This window comes from Myotis myotis, unplaced genomic scaffold (assembly GCF_014108235.1).
Source record: "Myotis myotis isolate mMyoMyo1 unplaced genomic scaffold, mMyoMyo1.p scaffold_m19_p_17, whole genome shotgun sequence".
NCBI lineage: Eukaryota > Metazoa > Chordata > Mammalia > Chiroptera > Vespertilionidae > Myotis > Myotis myotis.
In genome coordinates, this window is record NW_023416321.1 from 10,530,007 (window position 1) to 10,555,114 (window position 25,108).

At 50.9% G+C, this 25,108-nt stretch overlaps 1 protein-coding gene across 2 annotated transcripts in view; it reads left to right on the forward strand.

Annotated features, from left to right (window-relative positions):
* Positions 1 to 3,067: 3,067 nt before the first annotated feature.
* IGF2BP1 (insulin like growth factor 2 mRNA binding protein 1) overlaps positions 3,068 to 25,108 on the forward strand; it is a 38,227-nt gene continuing 16,186 nt past the window's right edge. For both annotated transcript variants that reach the window (XM_036341616.1, XM_036341617.1), the window contains exons 1-2: positions 3,068 to 3,242; positions 4,388 to 4,448. In XM_036341616.1, coding sequence (XP_036197509.1) covers positions 3,068 to 3,242; positions 4,388 to 4,448 — 236 coding nt within the window. The remainder of the gene's footprint in view (positions 3,243 to 4,387; positions 4,449 to 25,108) is intronic.

The following is a 25,108-nucleotide window of genomic DNA, read 5'->3' on the forward strand; positions in this document are numbered from 1 at the left end:
TTTAAGCTAGGATGGGAAAGGGTGGACTGCATTTTACAGGCGTTTTGAGGTCTGGAGGGAGATTTTTGTGGGGTGTAACTTGCTTTGGTTTTAGGAATAAAGAAGCTGAGTAGTGGCTATGTCCCCCCAGGGAGAAAACCTGAGAGGTGCGTCTATTAATGCCTTAAGATTTAAATTAAATGAAGGAAAATAGCACTTTCTGGGAGTGGAATGCCCTGCCTAGTACCCTCTTTCTTGTTCCCCAATATAACAGGAGCCCCCTTGGAAGGGGTCCTATTGGGGGAAAGGCCTTTCTGAGACTACTGTAGCCCTTTCACAAGTACACGCACAACACACCAGGCGAAGTCCCCAGGCAGCAGACCCACAACTTCTGGCCAAGATGATTTTTTTTTCTTCTCCTGGACTCTTTATCCTTTGGAGTCTCTTTGCTCTGCAGTTTGTATTAGTTCGTTTTTCATTAAAAATGTTTATTGAATACCTACTATGTGGCAGGCACCGATTCCAGCTCGTTGTTTTTAAAATTATGTTTATGGTCAAGAGTTAAATAGTCAGAAACAGGGGGAGGGTGAGAGGGGGTGGGGGGTGGGATACACATGTCGCCCAGCTCCTTGGATAGAAGTCTTTTTCCCACTCAGCGACTAATAGCTGGTAGTGTTTTAATTTGTTGCCCCGTGGAAAGAAAAAAAAAATCGCAAAGACAAATACGCGACAAACACGTGGCTAGCCTGAACAAAACGCGAATCTGGACGGTGGGTTTTGAAGGTGGTGGAGACAGAGAAATCGAGTCGGAAGCCCTCCCCGCCCCCACGCCGAGCCCCATTTATTTTCAGCGCAAAACCCGGAGGGGGCACCGAGGTGCGGCGCGTCTGTAAGTCCCGACTTTGAAAGGGATAAAATCGTCTGGCAGAAGCGCGGTGCGCACAAGTCGGAGTCAGCTCACTGGCTCTGCAAACAAAAAATAATCAGAAAAAACCCCAAGGCATTCATCTCGGTGCAGCCAACACGTGTTGCGGAGTCGGCCTGGGCCGCAGGCGACTGAGACAATGGGGTCGGGGACCGGGAAAGGGAGACTGACCCCCTTCCTCACCTGCCCGCACCGCACGCGTGCCCCCGACAGGACCATCTGTCCCTCCCGCAAAACCCCGGCTTCCGCTCCGCTCCAGGGGCGGCTGGCAGCGCTGGGGGTTCACTCCCTGCTTCCCGGTCAGGGGGCTCCGCAGGGCCCCCGAGCCGCGCTCCGCCACCCCCCGGCGCCGCCCGAGCCCCCGCCGCCGCCGCCAACTCCCGGCCCGGGATCCCGGGGGCGCGTCCCGCTCTCCGCCGCGTCTCCGAGACTCCGAAAGGCGCGGCGACTGCCCCCTCCCCCAACGCCGAAACGGGGTGCGCCCGCCCACGTGTCGCCCCTGGCCCAGTCGGGTCCGTCCCTCGGATTCGGGGCCAGAGGATCCGGAACGAGTTGGTCAAAGGCGAGGAAAGGGACCAGGGCGGGTCCGCTTCCCCTCCCAAGGAGCGGGCGGGGGGCGGGGGGCGGGCCGCCGCCCCCTCCTCCGAGCTCCCGCCCCTGCTTCCCCGTCGCCGAGCGGAAATTACCCCCTCCCCCCGCGGGTCTGACCTGGGGACGGGGGCGGGGCTTCGAGCTCGGCCCCTCTCCCGCCTTCCCGCCCGGATCCCAGCCCTGCACCCCAAACAAAGTTCCGCGACCCCAACTCCGAGCGGGGAAAGCGGCCGTCGCTGTCCCCGGTGGAGCCGGCGGCGGGGACTCCACCTGTCGGTCCCCGCGTCGGGGCGGGAGGAGGGGGGGCGATTCGGCTCGGCACCCGGTCACTCCCTCCCCGAGACCTCCCCCTGCGGTGCGCCCGGGTCGGCTCCGGCTCCCGCTCTCCGTCCTCCTCTTCACCCCTCCCTCTTCCGTGGGGTCATCTTGGGCCGGAGCCGCGCGTTCTCCCAGGACCCCAAGACCTTCTCGTTCCACAGCCGAACCCCGGGAGTGAGCCACCCCTTCTCCCGTGGGAATCCCGAGACCTGATTTCCTAAGGATCCCCCGTTCCCAACCGCGACCCCCCGTTCCCAGCCGGCTGGCCCCGCGCTCGCAGGCCCCTCGGTCCCGGATTCCCGGAGGCGAGGGCGTCTCCTAGGACTGGGGCCAGGAAGGCCGAGGACCCCCCTCCCACCCAAAAACCCCGGGAAAGGCGCCTTTCTTTTCTAAATCACCAGCTCGCGCGACCCCCTCCTGAAGACCCCAGAGTCCTCGGCTTCTTTGTCTCCGCCGTCCCCCGCCTGTCAGTCGCTAGCAGCCACCCTAGGTAGGGTGGGCAGCCTGCCCCCACCCCCCACCCCGAATAAAAAATAAACGTACATTTTACATATAAAGAGGTGGGCGCTGCTGGGCCGACCGCCCTCCCCCAGCCAGGGCCCGGGGAGGGGGAGGGGGGGCGGGGCGCCTCCCTCGGGGCCAGATTCTTGCCCAGGAGGAGGGGGCGAGGGGAGCTTCGGGGACGCTGCCCCACCCGCCCCGTGGCCTGGGGGTGAGCGGGGTGCCCCCTCCCGCCGCCCCGATCTCCCCGGGCGGGAGGTTGGTGGGCTGGACGGGGCCGGCGGGTGGAAGGGCCCAGAGGCGTCGGGGGTCTTCCCCTGCGGGTGGGTGGGGGCTTTCACCACGTGGCTTCGCCTCTTTTTTTTTTTCCCTCCTCGCTCCATTTTTTTTTTTTTTTTCTAGTCGATTTTATTTAGAGGCGGCGCCAGGGCGGCCGCGGAGAAACGTGACACACCAGCCCGCTCGGAGGGGATTCGGACCGCAGGGAAGGAGTCGCCGCGCCGTCCGCCTCCCAGCGCGCCGCGGGCCCCGCTCCCGAGCCTCTCGGCGCCCCCCGCGACCTCTGCGCGCCCTCCGGCCGCCCTCCGCGCCCCGCGCTCCGCACACCCCGCGGGGTGGGTGCAAAGAAAGTTTGCGGCCGCCGCCGCCGGCCGCCGCCCGCCCGCCCGCCGCTCGGCCTAGGAGGCTCGCCGCCCGCCCGCCCGCCCGCCGCTCGGCCTTGCTGGGGACCGCGTCCCGCCCGGAGCCGGCACCATGAACAAGCTGTACATCGGCAACCTCAACGAGAGCGTGACCCCCGCCGACCTGGAGAAAGTGTTCGCGGAGCACAAGATCTCCTACAGCGGCCAGTTCCTGGTCAAGTCCGGCTACGCCTTCGTGGACTGCCCCGACGAGCACTGGGCGATGAAGGCCATCGAAACTTTCTCGGGTAAGAGCGCGCCCGCCTCCCCGGGAAACCGCGGCAGGACCCCCGGGCCACGGAGACCTGCGCCCCTTTCTCCTTGCCCGCCAACTCCGCTCGCCCCACGGCCTGCGCCCTTGGCCTCGGGACCCACCCTCCACCCTCGACGCCCCTCCATCGCCACCCTCGGGTGGGAATCTTCGGGGTTCCCTCACCCCTGCCAGCCCCGGGCGGGTTTGGTGAGGTGGTCCCCCAGACCCCCCGCCGACGGGGCGGGAGCCTCCCGTGGCAGGATGGGGGGGGGGCGCCACTGAGGCCACCCAGCCTGGGCGTTATTTCTCCGCCGGCCCCTCCCTACCCGCGCCGGGCGCGCTCCCCCCACCCCCGCGCTCCAGCGCCCCTTCCTCCGCCCTAGGCCTTTCCTGGCGGGGAAGGGGCCCCTGCTCCGTTCTCGATCTCCGGGGTTTCCTCGGGGACTGTAGCCTTCGAGCGGGACCCGAGAACCGGGATCCTGCCTCCCGCCCGGGGCCTTGGGGCTTGAGCCATTTTGATTTGAACGCGGGGCGTGAGCGGTGGCGCGGCGGCGGCGGGTCGCCATGCTGCTTCCCGAGACGCGAGGCTGGGCCGGGAGACGCGCGCCACCGCCGCCAGGGACCCTCCCTGCGGGCCCGCTGCGCTCCCCCGGGCCTCCCCCTACCCCCCCGCCCCCACCGGCTCGACAGGTGACCGTTCCGCCGCCTGAAGCCCTCCTCCTGGACTCGACGGGAAAATAAAGTTTCATTCTGCACCCCCCCTCCCCAAAACACACTTTGGGAGAAACGGGCGTCCTTGCTCGGCCCCTTCTTCCCACGTCTGGAAGCCTTGTGGGCAGCCCGCCCGCTCGCACAGACGCCCTCGCTCTCCCCAACCGGGCTCCCAGAGCGCCCCACGACTCCACTAGCCGCGGGGAGATAACAGAACAAAACACAAATTCAGAAAGCCATCGTGAAATTTACAGACGCCACCGTTCTCCGGGCCACCGTTCGCGCCCGGCTCGGAACCCACTGCCTGGATTCCCAGGAAGGTCTCCGATCCCAGGAACTCCTGCGTCCCCCCATGTCTTTCTCCTTCCTCCCCCGCCCCCCACCCCTGTTCAAGCTCTCATATATATTTTTCATTTTTTTAATCTTTAGGGAAAGTAGAACTGCAAGGAAAACGCCTAGAGATTGAACACTCGGTCCCCAAAAAACAAAGGTAGGAAAGCGCTCTTCTCTGGGGAGGGGGGCAGCCCAAGGGCTCTGAGAAGCTGTGTTCAGGGGGGTCCATGGTGTCTGCAGTGGAAGAAACCCATTACTGGCCTTTCCACCCCCGACTCCGGATGTTGGGGGCAGGGAGGGAAGATTGACGAAGATCTTGTAATGGGTGGTTTACAGCTTGTAAAAAAAATACGCTGGGGCTAGGGTGGGCCGGGGGATGTTTCTTGGAGAAGTTAAAGGGGGGAAAATCGATCGGGGAGAAACCTTGAGTTTGTTCAAGGTGTGTGAGGCCATTTTTTGTGGGGAAGCTAAAAACCTTGAAGAGTTTCGACTCAGGCATTTCTGCAGCTTCCTAGCAGGCCTCAACCCCCCCCCCCCCCACCTTAATTCCTAAGCGGCTTGGGGTGGGGGGCACACGTCCCCTTCATTTCCCTAGGGGAGGAGTGGAAGGAGTTCCGCGCCCCCCCCCCCCAATAATTTTCTTTAGGCTTGTGCTATATTTATATTTCTGCAACAGGCAAGGACATCAGATTTTTTCACAGACCTCCTCTCCTAGTCCCTCACATCGCACGTTCTCCCATCTCGTGGATTTTGCAAAGAATATACTTTTGGCTGAACAATCCTTTCCAAGCGCGGACCCCCACCCCCCCAGCCCCCCTTCAGCCCATTGTTACAAGGGGACCATCTGGGGTGAGAGCTTTGTGTTCAGGCTGTGAGCTGGGGCGCTTTGGAGGGTCTAGAACTCCCTGGATGAATGGAGTGTGTGTGTGTGTGTGTGTGTGTGTGTCCCAATACCATTCTGTCCTCACTTCAGCCAAGTGGGTTAGTTCTGTGTGTTACTCCCAAATCGAATTCATGGTGGATTTCAGATTTTTCATTGAACTCTGGCTGGGAGGTATAAGGGCAGTCTCCCTGCTTTCTGAAATCTGACTTGAAACATGTTGACAGTGCACTCCTGTCACGGCGGAGCCCCCAGCAAACCTCGGATTCTTTCACTGCTCCTCTCCCCTCATTGCAGCTGGAAACTGGCTGCATTTCAGAGTCGTCCCTGGCCTTTCCTGGGTGGGAAGGTAGCGGTGGGTGGGTATGCTCCTTTGGAGGAGGTTAAGAGGATCTAGAAAGTTTTAACACCAGGAACAGTCTGTTCAGTGATTTAGCTTGAGATTTTGAAATAACTTGGCACCATTGTATCTGTAGAGGATCAATATGCCTTGTAACTATGTTTACAGAGTTTGTGATTTAACCTCCGGGGCTGGAAATACTCTGTTGTTGGAACGGCCGTGCGAGTTAGGATAAAGAGGTCATCAAATGGGGAGGACAGAAAGGAAAGCCTTATCATTTTGAAACATCTCTGGGGGATGGGAATACACTGACACCAGGTAGATTTAGTGAGAAGATTGTGGACATTTGAACGGGAAGCTGAATGTTTGATGAAAAATCTCCAGAATAACTAGAATGCCAAAATATGTGGGAATTTTTTCTTCTCCTCTTCAGCATGGCTTAAGTTTTAAAGGGAGTGCAGTGAAAAGCAAGAGAAATAGCAAAATGTGATGAAACGGAACCCAAAACATTTATATTTGAATTTTCATGGTGCTCTGTACTTATGGATCTTTTTCCCTAAGCCATCTGCTTGCTTTCAAGCCATTTTTAGGCTCCTGGTTCCCTCCAAAATGCATTACTGAGGGCTCTTTCGAGTTGGGAAGGGGTGGGGTGTGTGAGATCTGCCTTCCACACCCATATTAAATTGGATCTTTTGTGTGTTGTCTTCCTGAAATAATTTGTGAGCACAAACATTGAGTCAGTTGTGTATTATTTCATTTTGTGGGTGGTGGTGAAAAGGCACTTCATTTTTCTAGAATGAATCCATTTTTGAAGTTTTAGGATTTAAAAAAGGAAAGTTTGTTTTCATGAAGTCAGTGTGCTCTATCATTTTCTGTTCTTTGGGGAAGCGTGTGGTGGTATGTGTTTTAGTCTGTCTGAAAAGTGTTTTTTCAGTTGGTTTGTTCACTGGCTTTTTCACTCATGGATGTATGTAACAGGAGCTACTTCATTAACTGACTCATATTTTAAGCAAAATGAACAACTGCATATACATGTGTATGTATACTCTAGTGTTTTTGCTGTTTAAAATAGAAGAGAATTCTTCTTGATGTACCCAGTTCCAAATGAATTATGACTTTAAACATTTCTAAGGTTTTCATAAAAACCTAGCAAACTAAATGGTCCTGGTTTTTGTTGTTTTTTTAGAGAGGGAAGTCAAACAAGATGATATTATAGCAGTTAACCTCTGAACAACCCTGATTTTGAAGTATTAATATATTTTATTCTAATTTTATCTGATAAATATAATTTGTATCTTTTTAAGAACCCCAGAGACTGAACATGATACATTTAAACTGAAAGCATTAAGTTGAAATTTTTAAATGGGGGACCAATTTCTCTGAGATACAGTAGATTTCCTGAAGATTATGGACATTGGAACTGAAAAGCTGAATGTTTGAAACACCCTCTTAGTGTTGGAATTTTGGTCAACAGTTTCGACTTTTTGTTGAGAATTTGTATATATTCACCCTCAGATATTAGGACCAAGGAATAAAACCAAAAGCATTTTAAAAACAGCTGCGGGAGAGGGTTTGTATATGTGTTATATTTAGAGACATAAGAGTAGTTAAGGTAAAGGGGTACATCATAGTGAGTCTTGTTTATTTTGGGAAATGGCTGGCTTTTTAAGGGAATTAAACTTTGTTTCATTTGCCACTGTGTATGCCTTTTTCTAGGGGAATGTGGCCTAAAGATAGCTTTTACCTACTGTCAACTGGTGTCATCAAAATAAAAGGCGTTGCTATTAAAAAAAAAAGAGAGATACTGCATTTTTCTCAGTGAATTGTGTTTTAGTTTAAGACTTGATTTCCTTAGGCAGGTTAAGGGTGGTTCTTTAAATTGTCTTAAAATGAGACACTTGCCCTTAAATTTCCAACTATTTAAAAAACACACATATAGGGATTGGTCTCAGCCTTGTAAGTGTGAGAACTCTTAGAAGAGAAAGTGTTCAAATTTAATTCTAATTTTACAGTTTAATTTTCTAAAGTCAGCAACTTCAAAAATCTCTGCAAAAGGATGTCTTATAAATGGCAGAATATTATTTTGAATCTGAAGTGATCTGTGAAGCTTCTGAAGAAATAATTGGGTCACTAAATGTTTTCAAAACAGGCAAAAAAATTTTGCCTTCAGAAATGGGTATGCCTTTAGAGAAAACTGTTCTTAGGGGCTGAAAATGAATTATAAAGGGGGTAAGAAACAGTGTCTTTTTAAAAAGCAAAAAAGGGGTAAAAAGTACTAGAGGGGGAGGATTTTCAGGCACTTTTGCTTTAGTGGTTGTGATTGTCAATGTATCTTCCCACAGATGGTATTCAGCAAGGATGTTTAAAAGTAGAAACATTTATGACACTTTCAGTAAAGAGGTTTTCTTATGAATATTAAGTTTTGGGGGGGCTTTAAATAAATTTTAAAATGGTTGATTTAAAAAACTTTTCTGCATTATTTGGAGGAAAGGTGGAAATCGATTTACCCTCCCCATTTTTATTTCCAACTAGAAAGTACACTTAACAGATTCATAAAAATTAAATTTTCTTCACTGCTAGAGAAATCCTTGTTATTTAAGTTCTCAGTATTTCAAGATGACTTTCCTAGGGACTGTGGTATTTGACTATCCTTTGAAAGAGTTCTACGTTTCCAGAACCCTTTATTTTCTCATTCAAAGGAGAAAGATGAAATTTTACTCCAGTGGTTTCCCAGATGGAGAACTTTGGAGTAGAGGGGAAGAATTGTAATTCCCATCACTAATTTATTCAAAGTATAGTGAACTCTTCCAAATGTAAAGTTTCAATGGCACAGCTTTGGGGGGAAAAAGAGCAAAACGTTCTCATAATTATGTTTTAGAGATGAAATACATGACATTAGCCATTGGAAGAATTTTGATTCTGAACCTCTAATCTTTTAAAATTACCTTAATATATGTCATTTGAATCTATTTTATGTGTTTGGGTACTTTTAAGGCTTTTTTTTTTTTTTTTTGAATTTATTTATTCTAGACTTGAATGTGTAATAGCTAGTTGACAAAGGCAGGCTAGGGAGTATACAATTTTGAAACGTTACAAAAAATTCCAGATCTGTTTAGCTGAGTGAAAAGGGGGACCAACAAGTGTTATTTGTTGAAGTTTAGGGGTTTGTGTTGAAGCCATATATGTATTGGTTACACCTCCGTTGATTTTTGTGTGTGGGGCTAGTAGTGGTGATGTTGTCATTAGAATAAATGCATGAACCAAAGGCATTTGAAAAGCATACATTTTGCCAGCTTTTAGAATTTAAATTTAGTCTTGTTCTCCCTCCATCCTCTTAAAGGGTTCTTAAAATGTGGCTAATGTCTTCCAGAAAGTGCAGCTTAGACTTGGGGATGGGAGTGTTAGGGAGAGGAAAGGGGAGGGAAAAAAGCAGCAGGGGAGACGAAGGAATCAGAGGAGCGAGTCCGGGGCTGGAAATTCCAGACGGGGGGAGAGAGAGGGGAGGGGCAGGGGCGAGGAGGCCTTCCCGCTTCCCTTTTAAAGAGGAGCGGCTGGAGAAGGGGTCGCGGACACCCGGTGTAGAAGACCCGCGCGCGGTCCATTCAGCCCAGGGCAAGGCTGCTTTTGCTTTCGGACTTTGCCTGCCTTCCCTTCCCCTTTTCAAAAAGCGGAGAAAGTCGCGGCGCCTCTTCCTGGAGAGCCCGCGCCAGCCGGGCCCTAACCCTTCTCCGCCCGCCCAGCCCAGCCCCAGCCCCAGCCCCAGCCCCAGCCTCGCCATCCCTGCCGCCTCTGGCTGGGGCCGCCGCCTTCCTCCTGTGAACAAGTCCCCGCCCGGACATCCGCAGGCCTGGGTCCCCGGGAGGGCGTCCTTTCCCAGGGCCCCCGAGACCCCAGCCTGCAAGCAGCCCCCACACCCCCAGGCTCGCCCACGGCGTGGAGTGTTCCCTGGCCGCAGGGCGCGGACCTTTCCAGGGCCCCGCTGTCTCCGGACCTTTCCATTCTAAGGCAAAAAAGCAAGAGGCCAGTGGGTCCAGACGAAGTGAAGAGAAAGAGAATGGATTAAGGGAAAACGAGGATGAGAGAGGTGGAGAGAAAATGGAGGTACCTTAGCCACGGGGCTTAGAACCCCGAAGAGTGAACTGTCAAATCTGTCATCTTAGTACATGGCCTGTCTCCATGTAACCGAGGTCATAACAAAAGAAGTAAGAGCAACCCGAGGTTCTATGGGGGGTTTTGTTCATGTTGTAAAAGACAGGCAACGGGTCCTCAGGTTGGCCACTTGCAAGGCTTGGAGGATCCTTCTCAGGGTCTCAGCCAGAGATTGGCTCCATGTTAATCGAAAATCGGCACACCATTTCCTCTCTCCCTGCTCACACCTCTTAAAATGCTTGTCAAAACAGAGTACGAAAAGATCTCTCCTCGAAAAGCATGGACTCAAGAAAGCATGCTTATTTGGTTATTGATAAAAGTTTGATTTGGGTAGAAAATGATCATACAGGAGAGTGCCGGTGATAAGGAGGTATTGCCAACAGGTTCAGTCCCCAGTATGCTGACTCCATTCTACTGGAACTTGCATGTTCCCTCTTGTTCAAAGGAGACTACTTGTCAAGCCCTAGCCGGTTTGGCTCAATGGATAGAGCAACAAACAGCCTGCGAACTGAAGGGTCCCAGGTTCGATTCTACTCAAGGGCACATGCCTGGGTTGCAGGCTCCGTCCCCAGTAGGGGGTGTGCAGGAGGCAACCGATCAATGATTCTCATCATTGATGTTTCTATCTCTCTCCTCCCTTCCTCTCTGAAATCAAGAAAAAAAAATTTTCTAAAAGAAAAAATCCTCACTCAAGGATATCCCCCCCTCCCCCCATTAATTTTTAGAAAGGGGTGCGGGTGAGGAAAAGACACATAGCTTGGTTGCCTCCCCGACATGCCTCCAACTGAGCAGGGAATGAACCTGCAACCCAGGTAGTGCCCTTGACTGGGAATCTGAACCCAAGACCCTTTGGTCCATGGCCCACACCCTGACTGACCACTGACTGAGCCAAACCGGCCAGGGCAGAGACTACTTCTTAGTGTGTGGCAGGGGTCATCCTAGTACTGAAAAAGCAGGGCCAACCAGCTGTTGGTAAGACCTGCTTCTTACCTTTGCAGCACAGTAAGTTGGCAGTGAATAGTGAGTACTGAAGGAACAGGCTTAAACAAGCGTCACCCTAAACAAAGACTGCTGAAATAAAACGTGTGTGGATTATGGATAAATCCCAGGGGGAAAGTAGGTCTGGACCTCGTTTTAGTAGAGTTGGAGAAAACCTGATTGCAAAACACGGACATGTAACTAACTGTACACACAACCAACAACATCAGAAATGCGGTCGGACTGCAGAGCCCAGGCTCCCGGGATTTGATTTCTGGTCGTGTGATAGAGGGTAGAGCGTGGCTAACCATCAGGAGACTGCTTTGGAATGAAACAGAGAGCAAAGAGCTGGATGATGGAAAGAATTCTTGACTGGGTTGTCCAGATAGTTTCAAGACCCCTCAGGACAAGTCTGATGATTAGATCAGTGGCATTTTGGTGGCTAAAGGCATAGAAGAGACCTGCCAGAATGGGTGGGAATTTTGCTCATACTTCAGGGGAGAATTGTGGAGAAAATCTCTCTTAGAGAGGAGACAGGGCAAATGGAGGATCTCTCTTCATTTTCTATTTTCCTCTCTACTATGCTTGTTCCGTGAATTCTAGAAAATCCTCTGAACGTTTCCTTAGGATTAAAAGAGGATTAAGGAAAACTTCAATTTTTTTTTTTTTTTTTTTTAAAGTCACGGAAGTCCACTGCTGGTTGATGCTGTGACCGAGTTTGTGACTCTGAAGTTTTGTTCTTTCTCAATGACCAGGACTTGGTAGAATTTCATGGAAACTCACTTTGCAAGACATTTGCACGTTAGAGGGGAGGGATCTGCAAGGAGGTACAGAGAACAATGACTCCCAACAAAAGACAGTCTCCAGACACAAGCAGTCCCCCGGCCAAACCAGTGTCAGAATGGGGCATACCATGTACCCGTACCCATCTCGGATATTCTGAATGTGTGTGGGCCTGACGAAGGCTCTGAGAATTCTCACGGTAAAGAAATCGTCCACCCTTCGTTTAACCCAGTACTTCTCAATACATTTGATGAGGAATTTGGTATTTTGGGTGTTTTTGTTTTCTTGTTAATCCGCACCCAATGATATTTTTCCATTGAATTTTAGAGAGAGGGAAAGACAGAGAGAAACATCAATGTGAGAGAAACTCATTGATTGGTTGCCTCCTATACACGCCCTGAACAGGGCCCGGGCCGGGGAGGAGCCTGCAACCGAGGTACGTGCCCTTGACCGGAATCGAACCCGGGACCCTTGGGTCCACAGGCCGACGCTCTATCCACTGAGCCACGCCGGCTAGGGCAAACTTCAATTTTTATTCATCTTGAGTTAGTTTCCGTCAGAAAAAAAAAAGTAGTCCTTTATCCAGATGTTTTGACCGCTTGAAATGTGAAATTTGGTTGGGGAATTTAGTTGATTGGGAATAGATAGAATCTTTGAGAAGAGAAATCAGAAAATTCAGAAATTTTTAAAAAATCGTTGTGTGTGAAGGTTGTTCGTGGGGTCTGCTGAGTTCTTTGGCAACAGGAGCAGGGAAGACTCATTGAGAATTCCTGAGGAATCATTCAGAATTCTGGAGGCTCGGGGAGGAAGCTGTACGAGGTCCGAGTCTCATAAACTACCCTAGGTCCCCCGCGCAGTCCTCGGAAAGGTCTCCCAGGAGAGTTAAGTGTTTAAAAACAAGAGCTTTGGAGTCAGGCAGTGATTGGGAAACTGGGAAAGTTACTTAACCTCCTTTAGTCTCAATTTCTGTACTGTAAACGGGCTCTCTTACACATTAGCCATTGTTATTTGTTTTGGATATGGACCTCTCTGCCTGCTTTTGGACTGTGTGTTGCAGCTTGGGGCAAATATCTAGGGCTGCTTCCGTATAATGTGGATTGGGCATGTATTTTGTATGGGACAAGGAGGGATAGACATAGTGAAGGGGATATGTGTGTAGGTTGTTTTGATAACTAACTGTATGCCACGTCTCTTACCCATTCTCTCAAACAAAAGGCTGGGAGAGATGGGGTGAGCATGGTGGGAGTGTTACTGATTGGTCCTTAGGGAAATGGGCTATATATTCTATTTGTTGTTGATGCCTTGATCCCAGGCCAGGTTCCTAGCTGAAATGTCACAGTTTGGGGCTACTGTCTCAGGTGCATGTATGGTAGTGACACTGGTGAGAGGCGAGCCATCCTAATTCTGCCGGCAAGGTAGGTGTTGTAAGAATTTAGGATGAAGAGGGTCTGGGGGAAGAAGAAATGAGAGTAGTTTCCCCACTTGGTGGGAGATAGGCATGTTTGCCTTAATGTTCTGCTCTTGGTAAACTAACAACATAGGCATGCAGGAGTTGGGGACCCCTGGATGCCCGGGAAGTGAGTGCATGCAGTGTTCCCTATTTCCTTGTGGGGCGCTGGGGGTAAAGCCACAGTGTCCTCACATCCTTCCCCTGGCCCCCTGGACTGGAAACAGTCCCCAAAGATGTGCTCAGAAGTCACCTTCATGTCCACTTCCTCTCTTTAGCCCTCGCTGCTCAAAGGGTGCACATACCCATGCACAGTCCTACAACCCCTGCCGACATCTCAGTCCAGGGAAGGAGGATTGGACCTTCTGTTAGTGGGGTGGGGAGGGGATGGGCTCTAATCGGATGTGGTTTTTGGCCATTTAACAGGCTTGTGACTTTAATCAGTTACTATAAAGGGTTTTACAATTAGTTCATGCAGAATGACTGGATTGGCATTTGGGATTGCTTGGGGCTCGTCAACTTGCCATTAGGTACCCCGAGGAGGAGAAAATGAGGGGAGACAGGAACTAAAGTGGGGGCTGCTGGGTGGAGTAGACTTGTTGAGGGTGTCTATTCAGAGTTACAAATATTTATTCTACTTCCTCCTCCAGGTCTGTAAGTTGCTTGGGCGGAGAGGTCCAACTGTAATAGAGAGCAGTTGCTTTGGCGGGATTTGGAGACAAGAGCCCTAAATTAGAGGGCAAAGATGATGCTTCACAGACATACATGGCTCTTGGTGGCTGCATCTGGTTAGCGTGTTCCGAGCAAGGACTAGACATAATAGGACGTTGGCTGTGGAGGCAGCAGGGTTCAGAATATTTCCTTTACTCCTGTTGAAGTGTCCACTCCAGCAACTTTTTATTTCATTTCAAAGAAGGGAACCTCTTGCCGAGGAAGTCATTTTATCTAGGGTTTTCCTCCCTATGTTTATTACTGTTCAGTTCAGTGCTGCTGCTGCTGGCTTTTTATAGAACAGAATAGAACAGAATAGAACAGGGTAGAATGATACCTGCCCAGAAGAGGCTGGGGGTAGTCAGAAAGTGGAATTAAGTGATCTTCACAAACCTCATGTGTTTTTCACTTTCCTACTCTTGCTCCTCACTGACCATCTTGAATGAGTAGTTTCCTTTGCCCTCTTCAAAACATCCCATCATCAGCAACTTTAGCCTGTGGGGGGGGGGGGGGGGGAAGGGTGTCTTTGCTAGTTAGTCATTAGCCATTGGGATTTAAAAAAAATAATATATTTACAACTAAATTCCATGTCAGAAAATATTTAGTAAGATGGTATGGACTTCTGTGATAGCTTGCATATTGCTGCGAAGATGGCTACCTTTAATTGTGTACCCTTTCATGCATGTGTGCATGCATTCATCCACTTATTTTTATATTCAGGGTCTATGTTGCATGACATGCCCTCTGCCAGATACTACAAATACAACGAGGAACAAGGGAAAGACCTTGGTCTTCGGGTGGAGATAAAAAGAAATATAATATATCGAATACTTTTTCTCCATAGGCTTTCACATTTTTCACTTTATTCTTGGTAAAAGTGTATATAAAGTTTACTGTCCTAATCATTTTAAATGTACAGTTCAGTGGTATTAAAAACATTCACATTGTTTTGCAACCATCACCTCCTTTCATCTCCAGAACTCTTCATCTTGCAAGACTGCAACTCTGTACCCATGAAAGGATGCCTCCCCATCGGCCTCTCCGCCAGCTACATCTAAACTCCTGCCAGTTTTGCTTTTTCCTACATAGCGATCACCTCTTCATCCCACATGAAATGGGAGTCTTTGCCTAACCCCTCTTCTGTATTAAATATTAATTACTTTCTGGGTTTTTAGTTAGCATGATTGCGTCTTTTTCAGGGTGGGGAAGGGACTCGGGTTGAGAGGGGAAGCTGCACGAAAGGGGTAAAAGATAAAATCCCTGCCCTCCAGCAAGCACTTTCACTTTAGATCCAGGAAAAGCGGTGGGACAGCAGAGGCCAAGAGACTGTATAGTAAAATGAGAGGCACACAACCTCAGGAACTCAAATAGAGGTAAGGGAAGCTTTGAGCTAAGCTGTGTTTTGGAGGATAGGCCGAAAAAATGGAGGCTTGGGTTAAGGAGAGAGCATTGTCGAGAGGGCTGGCATGCTAGTGGGGACAGGGGCTCAGGTCAGTGGGCAGATGTTTCTGTTTCTTTCCTTTCTTGGGCATTTTCTTGGCTCCTGAGCACTGTGCCAGGTGATGTGGGTCAAAAGATGAGCTCTTCTACAAGCGTAGGGAGCATTCATTGAGTGTCTACTCAGAGCTAGTCCCTGTTAGTTCAGTGAATCCTCATAAGGTATTAATCTTCTTTCTATAGAAGGAGGAATAACTGAAGCTCTGCGTGGTTAAAGTACTACCTTGAGTAAGTAGTAGTGCTAGGTTTAAACCCATGCCTTTCTACCTGCAAGGCTGAGCTCTCTCTCACAAGGTAGAAAGAGCTCTAATGCTCTGAGAAGTTGATTCTTATCTTGAGCTTTTTTCATCCGGGAGCATAAGGTTAGCAAATAAAAACACACCCAACATTGATCTCTCCATGCTCCGAATCTTCTTACTCCCCAGATGTTTCATACCTGCTTTGCATGGTAGTATTTCTCTCTCACTGTTGGGGTTTTCAGGCAGTCTTGAGTGATTGAAGAAATCTAGGTAATTCTTCCTTTGTCTAGGTAGCTGAGATGGGCATTGGGAATATTTTGCTCTTGGAAGGAAATCACTCATGGAGGAGGGCTTGAGCGGGGTTAGAATTCAGGTATCAGTCTCAGCCCTCTCTCCTCACATGTGCAGACTGTGGGATCTAGGATCAGTACCCTTTCCTGGATCTCGTTTCCTCATCTCAATCCTCCAGAAACCCCATAAAATAAGCTGGCTAAGTATTTTGAGTTGTATGAGCCTCCATCCTTTAGCACTTCTGTTAGGAACCTGGGCTGATACCGCCCCCCCCCCCCCTTGCTTTTGTTTGGGTTCAACCTTGGAGAAAATAGGAGGTGGTGGTGGGGAGGTCAGGGAGGGACATCCCTTTGTTACATTCCTACAGAATCAATTCAGAGTTCATACATGTTTTTATTTAATAGTTCATACATGTTTTTGAGGAGCAAGAACCCATTTACCTTTTTTCTTGACAAGCAGGAGCAGGCTTCCTGGTACAGTGACACTTGTTGACTGGTGTCACCGTGGGCTGGTCCCTTAACCCCTCTGAGCCTGTTATTTTAACTGCAGAGAGGAAATAAGAATATTCTTGATCTTCTGTGGTTGATTAGAGCAGCGGTTTTCAACCTTTTAAAAAATGTTATCTCACGGCACACAAACTACTAAAATTCTGGGGCACACCAAAAACTGAATTTTTTGCCCATCTGACAAAAAAGTAGGTATAATTTTTATTCATTCACACGGGATGGCTATTGTTTCGTTGGCTGTTGTCATTTTTATTTTCTTTTATTTGGCAGTCTAAGGGGAGAGGTCAGTGCCCCTGACTAGTCAGGTACTGCATATTTTAAACATTCTTGGGGCGCACCAGTTGAAAAGTCGCTGGGTTAGAGGCTCACATCATCCTCTTGTCGTGGCTCTAGGTTCATAGGAAAATGTGGTGTAAAGAAGCACTTTGTAAACTCTATAAAGCACTTGGCAAAGGTGAGGTACTAATCAGATTATCACTAACTGATGACACCCCAAAAGGGCGGACAAATGAAGGTGATTCTCACCCTCAGACAGATGCCCGACTCCTCGCGGGGGTGACCGAGCTGCAGAGGCCCCCAGAACGCTCGCTGGGGGAGGAGGGCCTTTCATCCGCAGGCCCCAGGCCCGGGGGAGCCGATGGCCCCTCGCTCTTGCCCCCAGCCCGGCCCGGCCCGGCCCAGCCCTCCGCACTCCCAGGCCCGTCCTGCCTTCTCAGTGGGAGGCCTCCTCCCGCAGCCCCGCCGAGGTCTCTAAGGAATGCCGCCTCCCGGGCCATTTTCTCCCTCCCTCCCTCCCTCCCGGCTCCTGCGGCCCCACTTCCAGCCCCTACCCCCAACCGGCTCCCACTTAAATGCTTGCAGGCCTGTGCAGCGGGGCCCCCTCCCCCACAGGACCACCTCAGTCACAGCCTGACCACAGGGAGGTCGGGTCTGGATTTACTAAAGGACCCCGGAGGGGGCGCCTGCCCCTTGCCGGCTGCCTGGCTCGCCGATGGGGTCGGGTTTCGGCTGGTGGCTCTGGAGAGAGAGACAAAGGGCAAAGTCCCGGTCCCCACCCCCACCCGGCAGCCCCCAGCGCCGGTCCCCTCCCCCTCCGGGCCGGTGCGGGGAGCCGAGGGCCCCCTGGGCCGGGCGGGACCGGCTCGGGCAGAGTCGGGGTGCCCAGGGGATGCTGGTGGCAGAACATTCTAGACTGGTGGGGGCCCCCGGGAGCATCCTCTGCCCCCCTCCCTGAGCGGGGCCCACCCAGCGGCTGGCGGGGGTGGGAGGGTGCGCGCTCGGCTTTCCCGGGTAGGTGAGCGGCGCTGGGGGAAGGGGCCGCCCACGTGGGGCACAGGCCGACGCCAGCCCGGCCGCTCAGCTGCTCAGGCCTTCTCAATTGCCCGTTCATGCGGGCTCCCCTCCTCCCCCCAGCTGCCGCCGCCCTCCCCCACCCTCAGCTGCTGCCGCCCTTCCCAGGCACCTCTCTTTCTCGGCTGCCCTGCCTGCGCCCACTTTCCACCCGCAAGCAAGCTGTGCCCCGCGCTTCGGTCCCCTTGGCTGTTAGGGACCTGCCCCTGCTCCGGGGCAAGGATGGCTGAGACCTACGTGGAAGGCACCGTTAGTGGCCCCGGAGGGATCCCCGGACCGGACCGGACCGAACCGGGAGAGAGAGAGAAAGGCCTCTGCAGAGAGGGCGTGATGCTGCTGCCCACGCCAGGACCGGACCGGGAGGGGGAGCCCGGTCAGGGGAGAGCTGTTCTGATGACGGGCCGCCTCGCTAGGGAGAAGCGAACACCAGCTTCCTGAAGCTTCTGACCACCAGCAGGGCTTTGGCGGCCGAGGTGGAGGTGATGAATCTCTTGAGGTTGTTCATCTCGCGTTGGAGGGACGCGGCCAGAGCGCCTTTCCTTGAATAGAATACATGATTGTTTCCACGCCAATCCTGGGATGCAGCCTCACCTATTCCCGGGGAACCTTAGATTCCAAGAATAACTAAACCCCAGTCTTTTTCTCGGTGCAGAACTGTGAGCTGCAGAGACCGAGTCCTCTTGCTTCTGAGAGCTTCACCTCCGAATGCTTGTCTTGAGCCGGGCTCTCCAAGCTGGCCGTGCCCCCCGAGGAGACACTCGACCTTTCTCCATTGTGCAGGCATGTCCCGCGCTGCTTTCCGAGTGCCAGCTCCATCCTTAGCTAGGTCTCTGGGCCTCAAGAGTTGCCAGACTTTTGGGTTCTTAAGCTTTCAGGAGGGTTGCTGACTTCTCCACGAAGCAGCGGGAGAGCTAGGCCAACATGTCCTGTGAGGCCCGGGCAGGAATTGGTCCTTCTGGCCCCCTTTCACCTTTCCCTCCGTCAGAGCCGATTCACCTTCACCCCCAGGGGAGACCCCAGAAACTTCCCACTGCCAGCTTGAGGAGGATGGTTGGTGAGCAGTGGCCGCGGCTGGTAACCCAGCGGTTAATCCCTTCCCCGCACCATCGCTTGCCTCAGCCAGGAAGGCTGCGCCGCTCACGTTTGCTCATCTCTTCTTTGGCCCCCACATGTCGGGTTTGTTCTGATGGTCTCTTCTCCACGCCTCCCGGCCCCCCACATTCCCTTTCCTCCCACTTCGCACTGGAGCGCTCACATGGCCGGCGTCCGCTTTGGTGGAAGAGCAAGATTCTAGGCAGAGAGAGAACGGTGGAGGGAGGAGGGAGTGACATTTGGCCCAGGCAGACTTGGAATTTGTCTGGAAAGCGCTGCACTGACTCAGAGCTTCTGTTTTGGCTTCCTCTGGCGCTGCCCAGATGGGCAAGAAAAAAAATACGGGCGCTCCTGTCAAACCATGTATTTCCGAGACGAGAGAATCGAGCAAAGTATTCATTCTTGAGGTTCGCTCGCTCGCTAACACCAGGCGGCACCTTCTCACTCTGCGTCACACGGTTGCTTCCCGGCCGGTGCCAAGCCTAGATGAAATTTTGCGAGATCGAATGTTTACCCTTTTACCCTGCTAACAAATCGGACAGCCATCCAGCCGTATTATAGTGCCGTTAGATCTGGTGCGAGTTAAATCCTGTGCCCAAATTAGAGCCGCATGCAGTAAAAGCCAGTTGGCACGCATTTAGCCATACAGAATATGGGCACGTTTCCTGCTGCTGCCATCGGGGCGGTACAGACTCTGCTGTGTTAACACTTCATGGCAGAGAGAAAGCAGCGAGGTTTGGTGAGATGAGCAGAAACCACTAATCAGGGGCGGGCAGGGGAGGGGGAGCTGAGTTCCAGTCCTTCCTCAGATGCCATGTTCTTCCCTTTTCTTGAGCCTCAGTTTCTCCCCCTGTAAAATCAGAGTGACTGTGTAGGACCCTCTCAGGCGTGGGGCTTACAGCTCTCCTGCCTCACTGTATGAATCTTATTTCCTTCAGCTGAACCCGGTGTGGGGTGTGTGTATCCTTGGTCATGTACAAGCCCAGTGATAATATCCTCTGTCTGGACTCCAGGTGGACCAGGAACTATTCAATATGGTACACGGTGCCTTGGCCAGGTAGCTCAGCTGGTTAGAGCGTCATCCCGATACGCCAAGGTTGCAGGTTCAATCCCTGGTCAGGACACATACAAGAATCAACCAACGGCCCTAGCCGGTTTGGCTCAGCAGCCTGTGAACTGCAAGGTCCCAGGTTTGATTCCAGTCAAGGGCACATGCCCGGGTCTTGCAGGAGGCAGCCGATCCATGATTCTCTCTCATGGATGTTTCTATCTGTCTCTCCCTCTTCCTTCCTCTCTGAAATCAATAAGAATATATTAATATATTTTAAAAAATCAACCAGTGAATGCATAAATAAGTGGAACAACAAATGGATGTTTCTCCCTCCCTCTATTAAATAAATAAATAAATAAATAAATAAATAAATAAATAAATAAAGTACAAGAGCCTTCCAAATGGGAGGGATTAGGGTTCAGCCCAAGTCTTCTGTGGACTTGCTTTTCCCCTGCTGGTCCCCAACATTAGTGCCAGAGTTGGCGCACATGGGGGACGGTGCATATGTGCCGCATACATTACAGAGAACATGTTGACGGGACCACAGGTGCATTCAGTAGTGTCCCTGCCTTCAGGTCCCTTCCTATACCCTGGCCTTCTCCTTGGTGCTGGCACTGCTCAGCCTGGTTCCACACTTTCCAGTAACTGGTCAGTGTTTTTCTTCCCAGCCCCAACCCTGCTCAGCAACCCACCTGCCCGCCCGCCTTACTGCCTGCCTGCCTGTCTGGCTGCCCTGCCTCTGGATCAGCCTGGCACGGAGCCCTGGGCATGAGGCCAGCTCCTCCCCTCCCCAGCCCCGCCTCCTTTCTCAGCTATTGCCATGCCTGGAGCGTGCCAGGTCCGCCCCCTTCAGAAGCTTTGGACAATTATTTTTTTTCTCCACCTCTCCACACTGTAGGGAGGAGGCAGGGTGGGGAGGACGGACTAGGTCAATGGTGATCTTATGGAAAAGGCACAGGTGGGCACCTTAGGACATCTTTTTTATGTGTGACTTCCATACATACTTTGGGAAAAACAACTGGGAAGGGAGCCAGCTTTGGGAGAGCACTTCTACTCCCGTGTCAGTCGCCTGGGACTCTTGTTGAGGAGTCAGATCACCCACTTCTGAAGGGATCCGATGGACAGCCCACCTCCACGCCTCAGTTACCTTTGTCCATTCCCTTCTCCCATTCCAAACCAAAGTGGGGTCCCCTGCTGGACTGTAAACTCCATGAGAACAGGAGGCACGCCTGTCATCGACACTCTAGGCTCTGCACTGTAGCATTGTGCCCAGCCCCATCCAAGAGAAATACAGCCCTAGCTGGTTTGGCTCAGTGGGTAGAGCTTCGGCCTGCACACTGAAGGGTCCCCGGTTCGATTCCGGTCAAGGGCACGTGCCTGGATTGCAGGCTCCCGGCCTTGGTTGGGGGCATGTGGGAGGCAACTAGCCAATATGTATGTCTCTTCCTCTCCCTTCCATTCGCTCTTAAAAAAAAAAAAAAAAAAAAGTCAATGGGAAAAATATCCTTGGGTGAGGATTAAAAAAGCAAAACAAAACAAAAATGCAATGGGGGACCCGCGTAAGTGTACATTTTCTAATAGCTACATTAAAAAAGAAAAGGGAAATTCATGAAAAGATTAATTCAGAGATTAATTTAAAAATTAAATGAAAAGATTTGTTCAACATGGAATCATTAAGAATGAGAGATATTTACTTGGGGGTGGGCACGAAGTCCTAGGAATTCCAGTGTGTCTGTTTTCACATTGAAAGCCCATCTCTATTCATAGCCTAAGTTTTCAGTGGAAACATTTGTTCTGTATTTAGATTTCATAAACTTTAAAGATGAAAAAGCTAAATTATATAAACAGTTAAAATTCAATGGAATTAAAATTCAGTTGCCCAGCTGCAGTAGCCACATTCCAAGTGCTCAATAGCCACATGTGACTGGTGGCTCCTGCAGTGCGGACAGCACAGGCCCGGGCCTAGTAGGTGCCAAGAAAACCTGTGGAAGGAATGACTCCAGCAGCGGCCTCCGGAAACCTTGAGAAAAGTCCTGGTATGGAGCATTTTGACTGATGATCGGAATTAAATGAGCCTGGTGTGTTTCTGCAGGTTTGAAACATCTCCGTTGCTCCCTCATTTCCAGTATCTAAGCAATAACCCCCAACCCCGGTCAAGCTTGGCTTTCTTCCCGACAGACCTGCAGGTTTGAGTGAAGACGTGGACATCATTGGGGATGAAGTTAAGTGTGTAGATCTGTGGGAGGGTGTCTCTATTATGAAGGATTCCAAAGTCTTCATTAACCCCTGACATTTTGAAATTATGGGCAAAAATGTTTGCATTTTTCTGGCGGAGAGTGATCACGTTTTCTAATGGGAACCAAGTCTCAAAAGAAAGGTTAGAGTTGTTATTTTTTAAAAAAAAATAGTTTTATTTATTTCAGAGAGGAAGGGAGAGAGAGAGAGAGAGATAGAAACATTAATGATGAGAGAGAATCACTGATCAGCTACCTCCTGCACGCTCCGTACTGGGGATCGAGCCTGCAATCTGGGCATGTGCCTTTGATGGGAATCGAACCTGGGACCCTTCATTCCCAAGCGGGTGCGCTAGCCACTGAGCAAAACCAGCTAGGGCAGAAAGGTGAGAATTATTAACATAGACCATTAGGGCACAGAAAATCCCTTTATGAATGTAGCTGAACAGGGATCAGGGGTACCCAAGATCCTGTAAAGTTGACTAGTCCTTATCCTTTTTTCCAGATGTAAGAAACAGGTCCAGAGAGTTGAAGGCTTGACTTGCCCAAGGCCCCACAGCCTGCTAGGCAGAGAGAGTCACGCCCTGGGGGAGGGGTGGAGGTGAAGGATCTAATCTGGAGATCTCGGTTTTTATCCCAGCTCCCTGTGGAGATAAAAGTCCAGGTTTGACTCACAATAGGAGCCTCTGGGGATTGGAGCCTCAAGCTAAACAAGATTTCCAAAACCCTACTGCCTCTTTCCTCCCTTCTGCTGGCTGGCCCCTCCCTGGTTTAAAGGAACTCCTCCCTCTAGGGAGGGGTGAGGCCATCTTCAGGATTGAAGATGGCTCCTTCCTGTCTGGGATTGGGGGTGGAAAGAGGTAGGAGCAGGTTTGCAAAAAGAACAGTCCCTGAGGCAGTCTTCAGCCCTCCCCACTTCCCAGGGACGGGAGTCACTGTTCCATTGTGCATTGTGAGAAGGTCCCATATGTCTGCTCCTCCATACCCTTCCTGCCCCCAGCAGGCGTCTAACCAGGGCCTGGATTCTTGCTAATAAAACACCAATAGGAAAGTCTCAAACGCATCCATTTGGAACCTTTATCCCTGCCCAGCGTGACTCCGTGGTTAGAGCATTGATCTGAGCTCCGAAGGGCAAGGGTTCTGTCCCTAGTCCAGGTGAGTTCGGGAGGCAGCCAATAGATGTTTTTCTCATCGATTTTCTCTCTCTCTCTCACCTCTCCCCCTCTCTTCCACTCTCTCTAAAAATGGAAAAAATTTCCTTGGGTAAGGATTAACAAAAAAAATTTGGAACCTTTAATAGCTTCAAAATCAAATGAGCTAGAATAATTAAAAGAACAACAACCCTTGTACTACAAAAAAAGCATAAAAATGTGGAGAGGATAATGTAATAAATTTCAGTACCCATCCCCTGGTTTTAAAAATTATCAATTTATATCTAAACGGTTTTCTTTTGTTCTGTTCCCCTGATTACTTTGGAGCAAATCCTAGTTATGCCATTTCATCTGCAATTATTTCCATACATATTTCTAAAAATGTAAGAACTTTAAAAATCATTAATTTTTTTAAACCATTTTTTAAAAAAAGTTGATTTTTAGAGAGAGGAAGGGAGAGAAAGAGAAGCATGGATGTGAGAGAAAAACATCTATTGGCACACCGTCGTCCGTCCCCCCCCCCCGCCCCCCATTTGGAGGGAACCAAAAACCTGGTTTGTGGCTTGACCAGGAATCAGCCTGCCACCTTCTGGTATACGGGATGACACCCAACCAAGCAAGCCACACCAGCCAGGGCATCACTGATTTTAGAGAGAAGGAGATGGGAGTGAGAGAAAGAAAGATTTGTTGTTCCACTTATTAATGCACTCATTGGTTGAGGATCAAACTCGAAACCTTGGCATATCAGGATGACACTTGAACCAACTGAGCTACCTGGCCAGGGCCATCACTGAGATTTTTAAAAAATTAACAATATTATCAAATATCTAGTCAGTGTTCAATATGCCGTAGGGTCACTTTTTATCTAACTGGAAATGTTCTGGGAAATGGAGGTGGGTTTGGGGCAGCACTCATTTGGAGGCCCACGGTTCACTATGTTGTGTGAACTCTGAATATTTTAAATTTCTCCTCAAGCCTGACACGGCTATATTTTGGCGAAGGCCTGTGTCCTTAATGCCATCAAAAAGGCAGCAGAGCCCTAGCCGGCTTGGCTCAGTGGATAGAGCCTTGGCCTGCGGACTGAAGGGTCCCGGGTTCGCTTCTGGTCAAAGGCACATGCCTGGGTTGCGGGCTCGATCCCCAGTTAGGGGGTGTACAGGAGGCAGCAATCAATGATTCTCTCTTATTATTGATGTTTCTATCTCCCTTCCTCTCTGAAATCAATAAAGAAAATATTTTATAAAAAGGCAGCAGAGTGGACAGTGCAATGAGCCTGGAAAGAGATAAGCTTTGGGTTCGAATCCTGGCTGTGGCTCTAGGCAGCTGTGCGACTTGGCAAAGACACTCACCCCCCCCAATCTCAGGACCCCCTGTAAAACGGAGCTGGGAATGAGGGGTTTATAGGAGGCGCTGAATCTGAGTCTGGTGTGAAATATTAGGCTCTTCCAAGTTGACCCATTTTCCCATTCAGTCTGTCAGTGACACTTTTCTAAAAAGGTGAAAAGGACAGGGCTTCCTGCCCAGGGAGAACTGCCAGCTGTACTTCTGGGTGCCCAGCCCCACACTTCCTGCATCTCTTACTGGATGCTCTCTCCTCTGATCTCTCCTGGAATCTGCCCGGGGCTTGAGAAGAACGGTCCCTTGGCTCCTGTGGTCCTCGTGCCCCCTGCCTGTCTCTTGCTTTAGAGAGGTGGGTCCCTAGGGTTGCTCTGTATCTGGGGAGCAGCGCCGGGGCCCCGTAACTGCCCCACAGGTCAGGGCAGGCAGAGGTCGGCCGAAGATACATACATATGGGGTGCTGGCACCAGGGAAATAATTCCTCCGTGCATCTCATTTGCTCTGCCTGGGGCTAGTGGCTTCTTTCTTTCACTCAACAGGTTTATCAGCTCGGGGCTGGGTGGGTGGTGGTTTCCCAACGCTAGGAGTTCTCTTGCCTTTCCTGAGCAGCAGATGTTGGGGTTCAGGCTGGGCTCTGTATTGTGCCTGTTTATTACCGGCAGAGCAAAGGCGCTGCTCAAGCTCCAGTGGATCCACTAGGGTGCTGGAGCGGGTCCCTTTAGCTGTCACGGGGAAGTGGGACTCTAGGCTGTGTTATTTCCCACTATTTCCCCGCCAGTG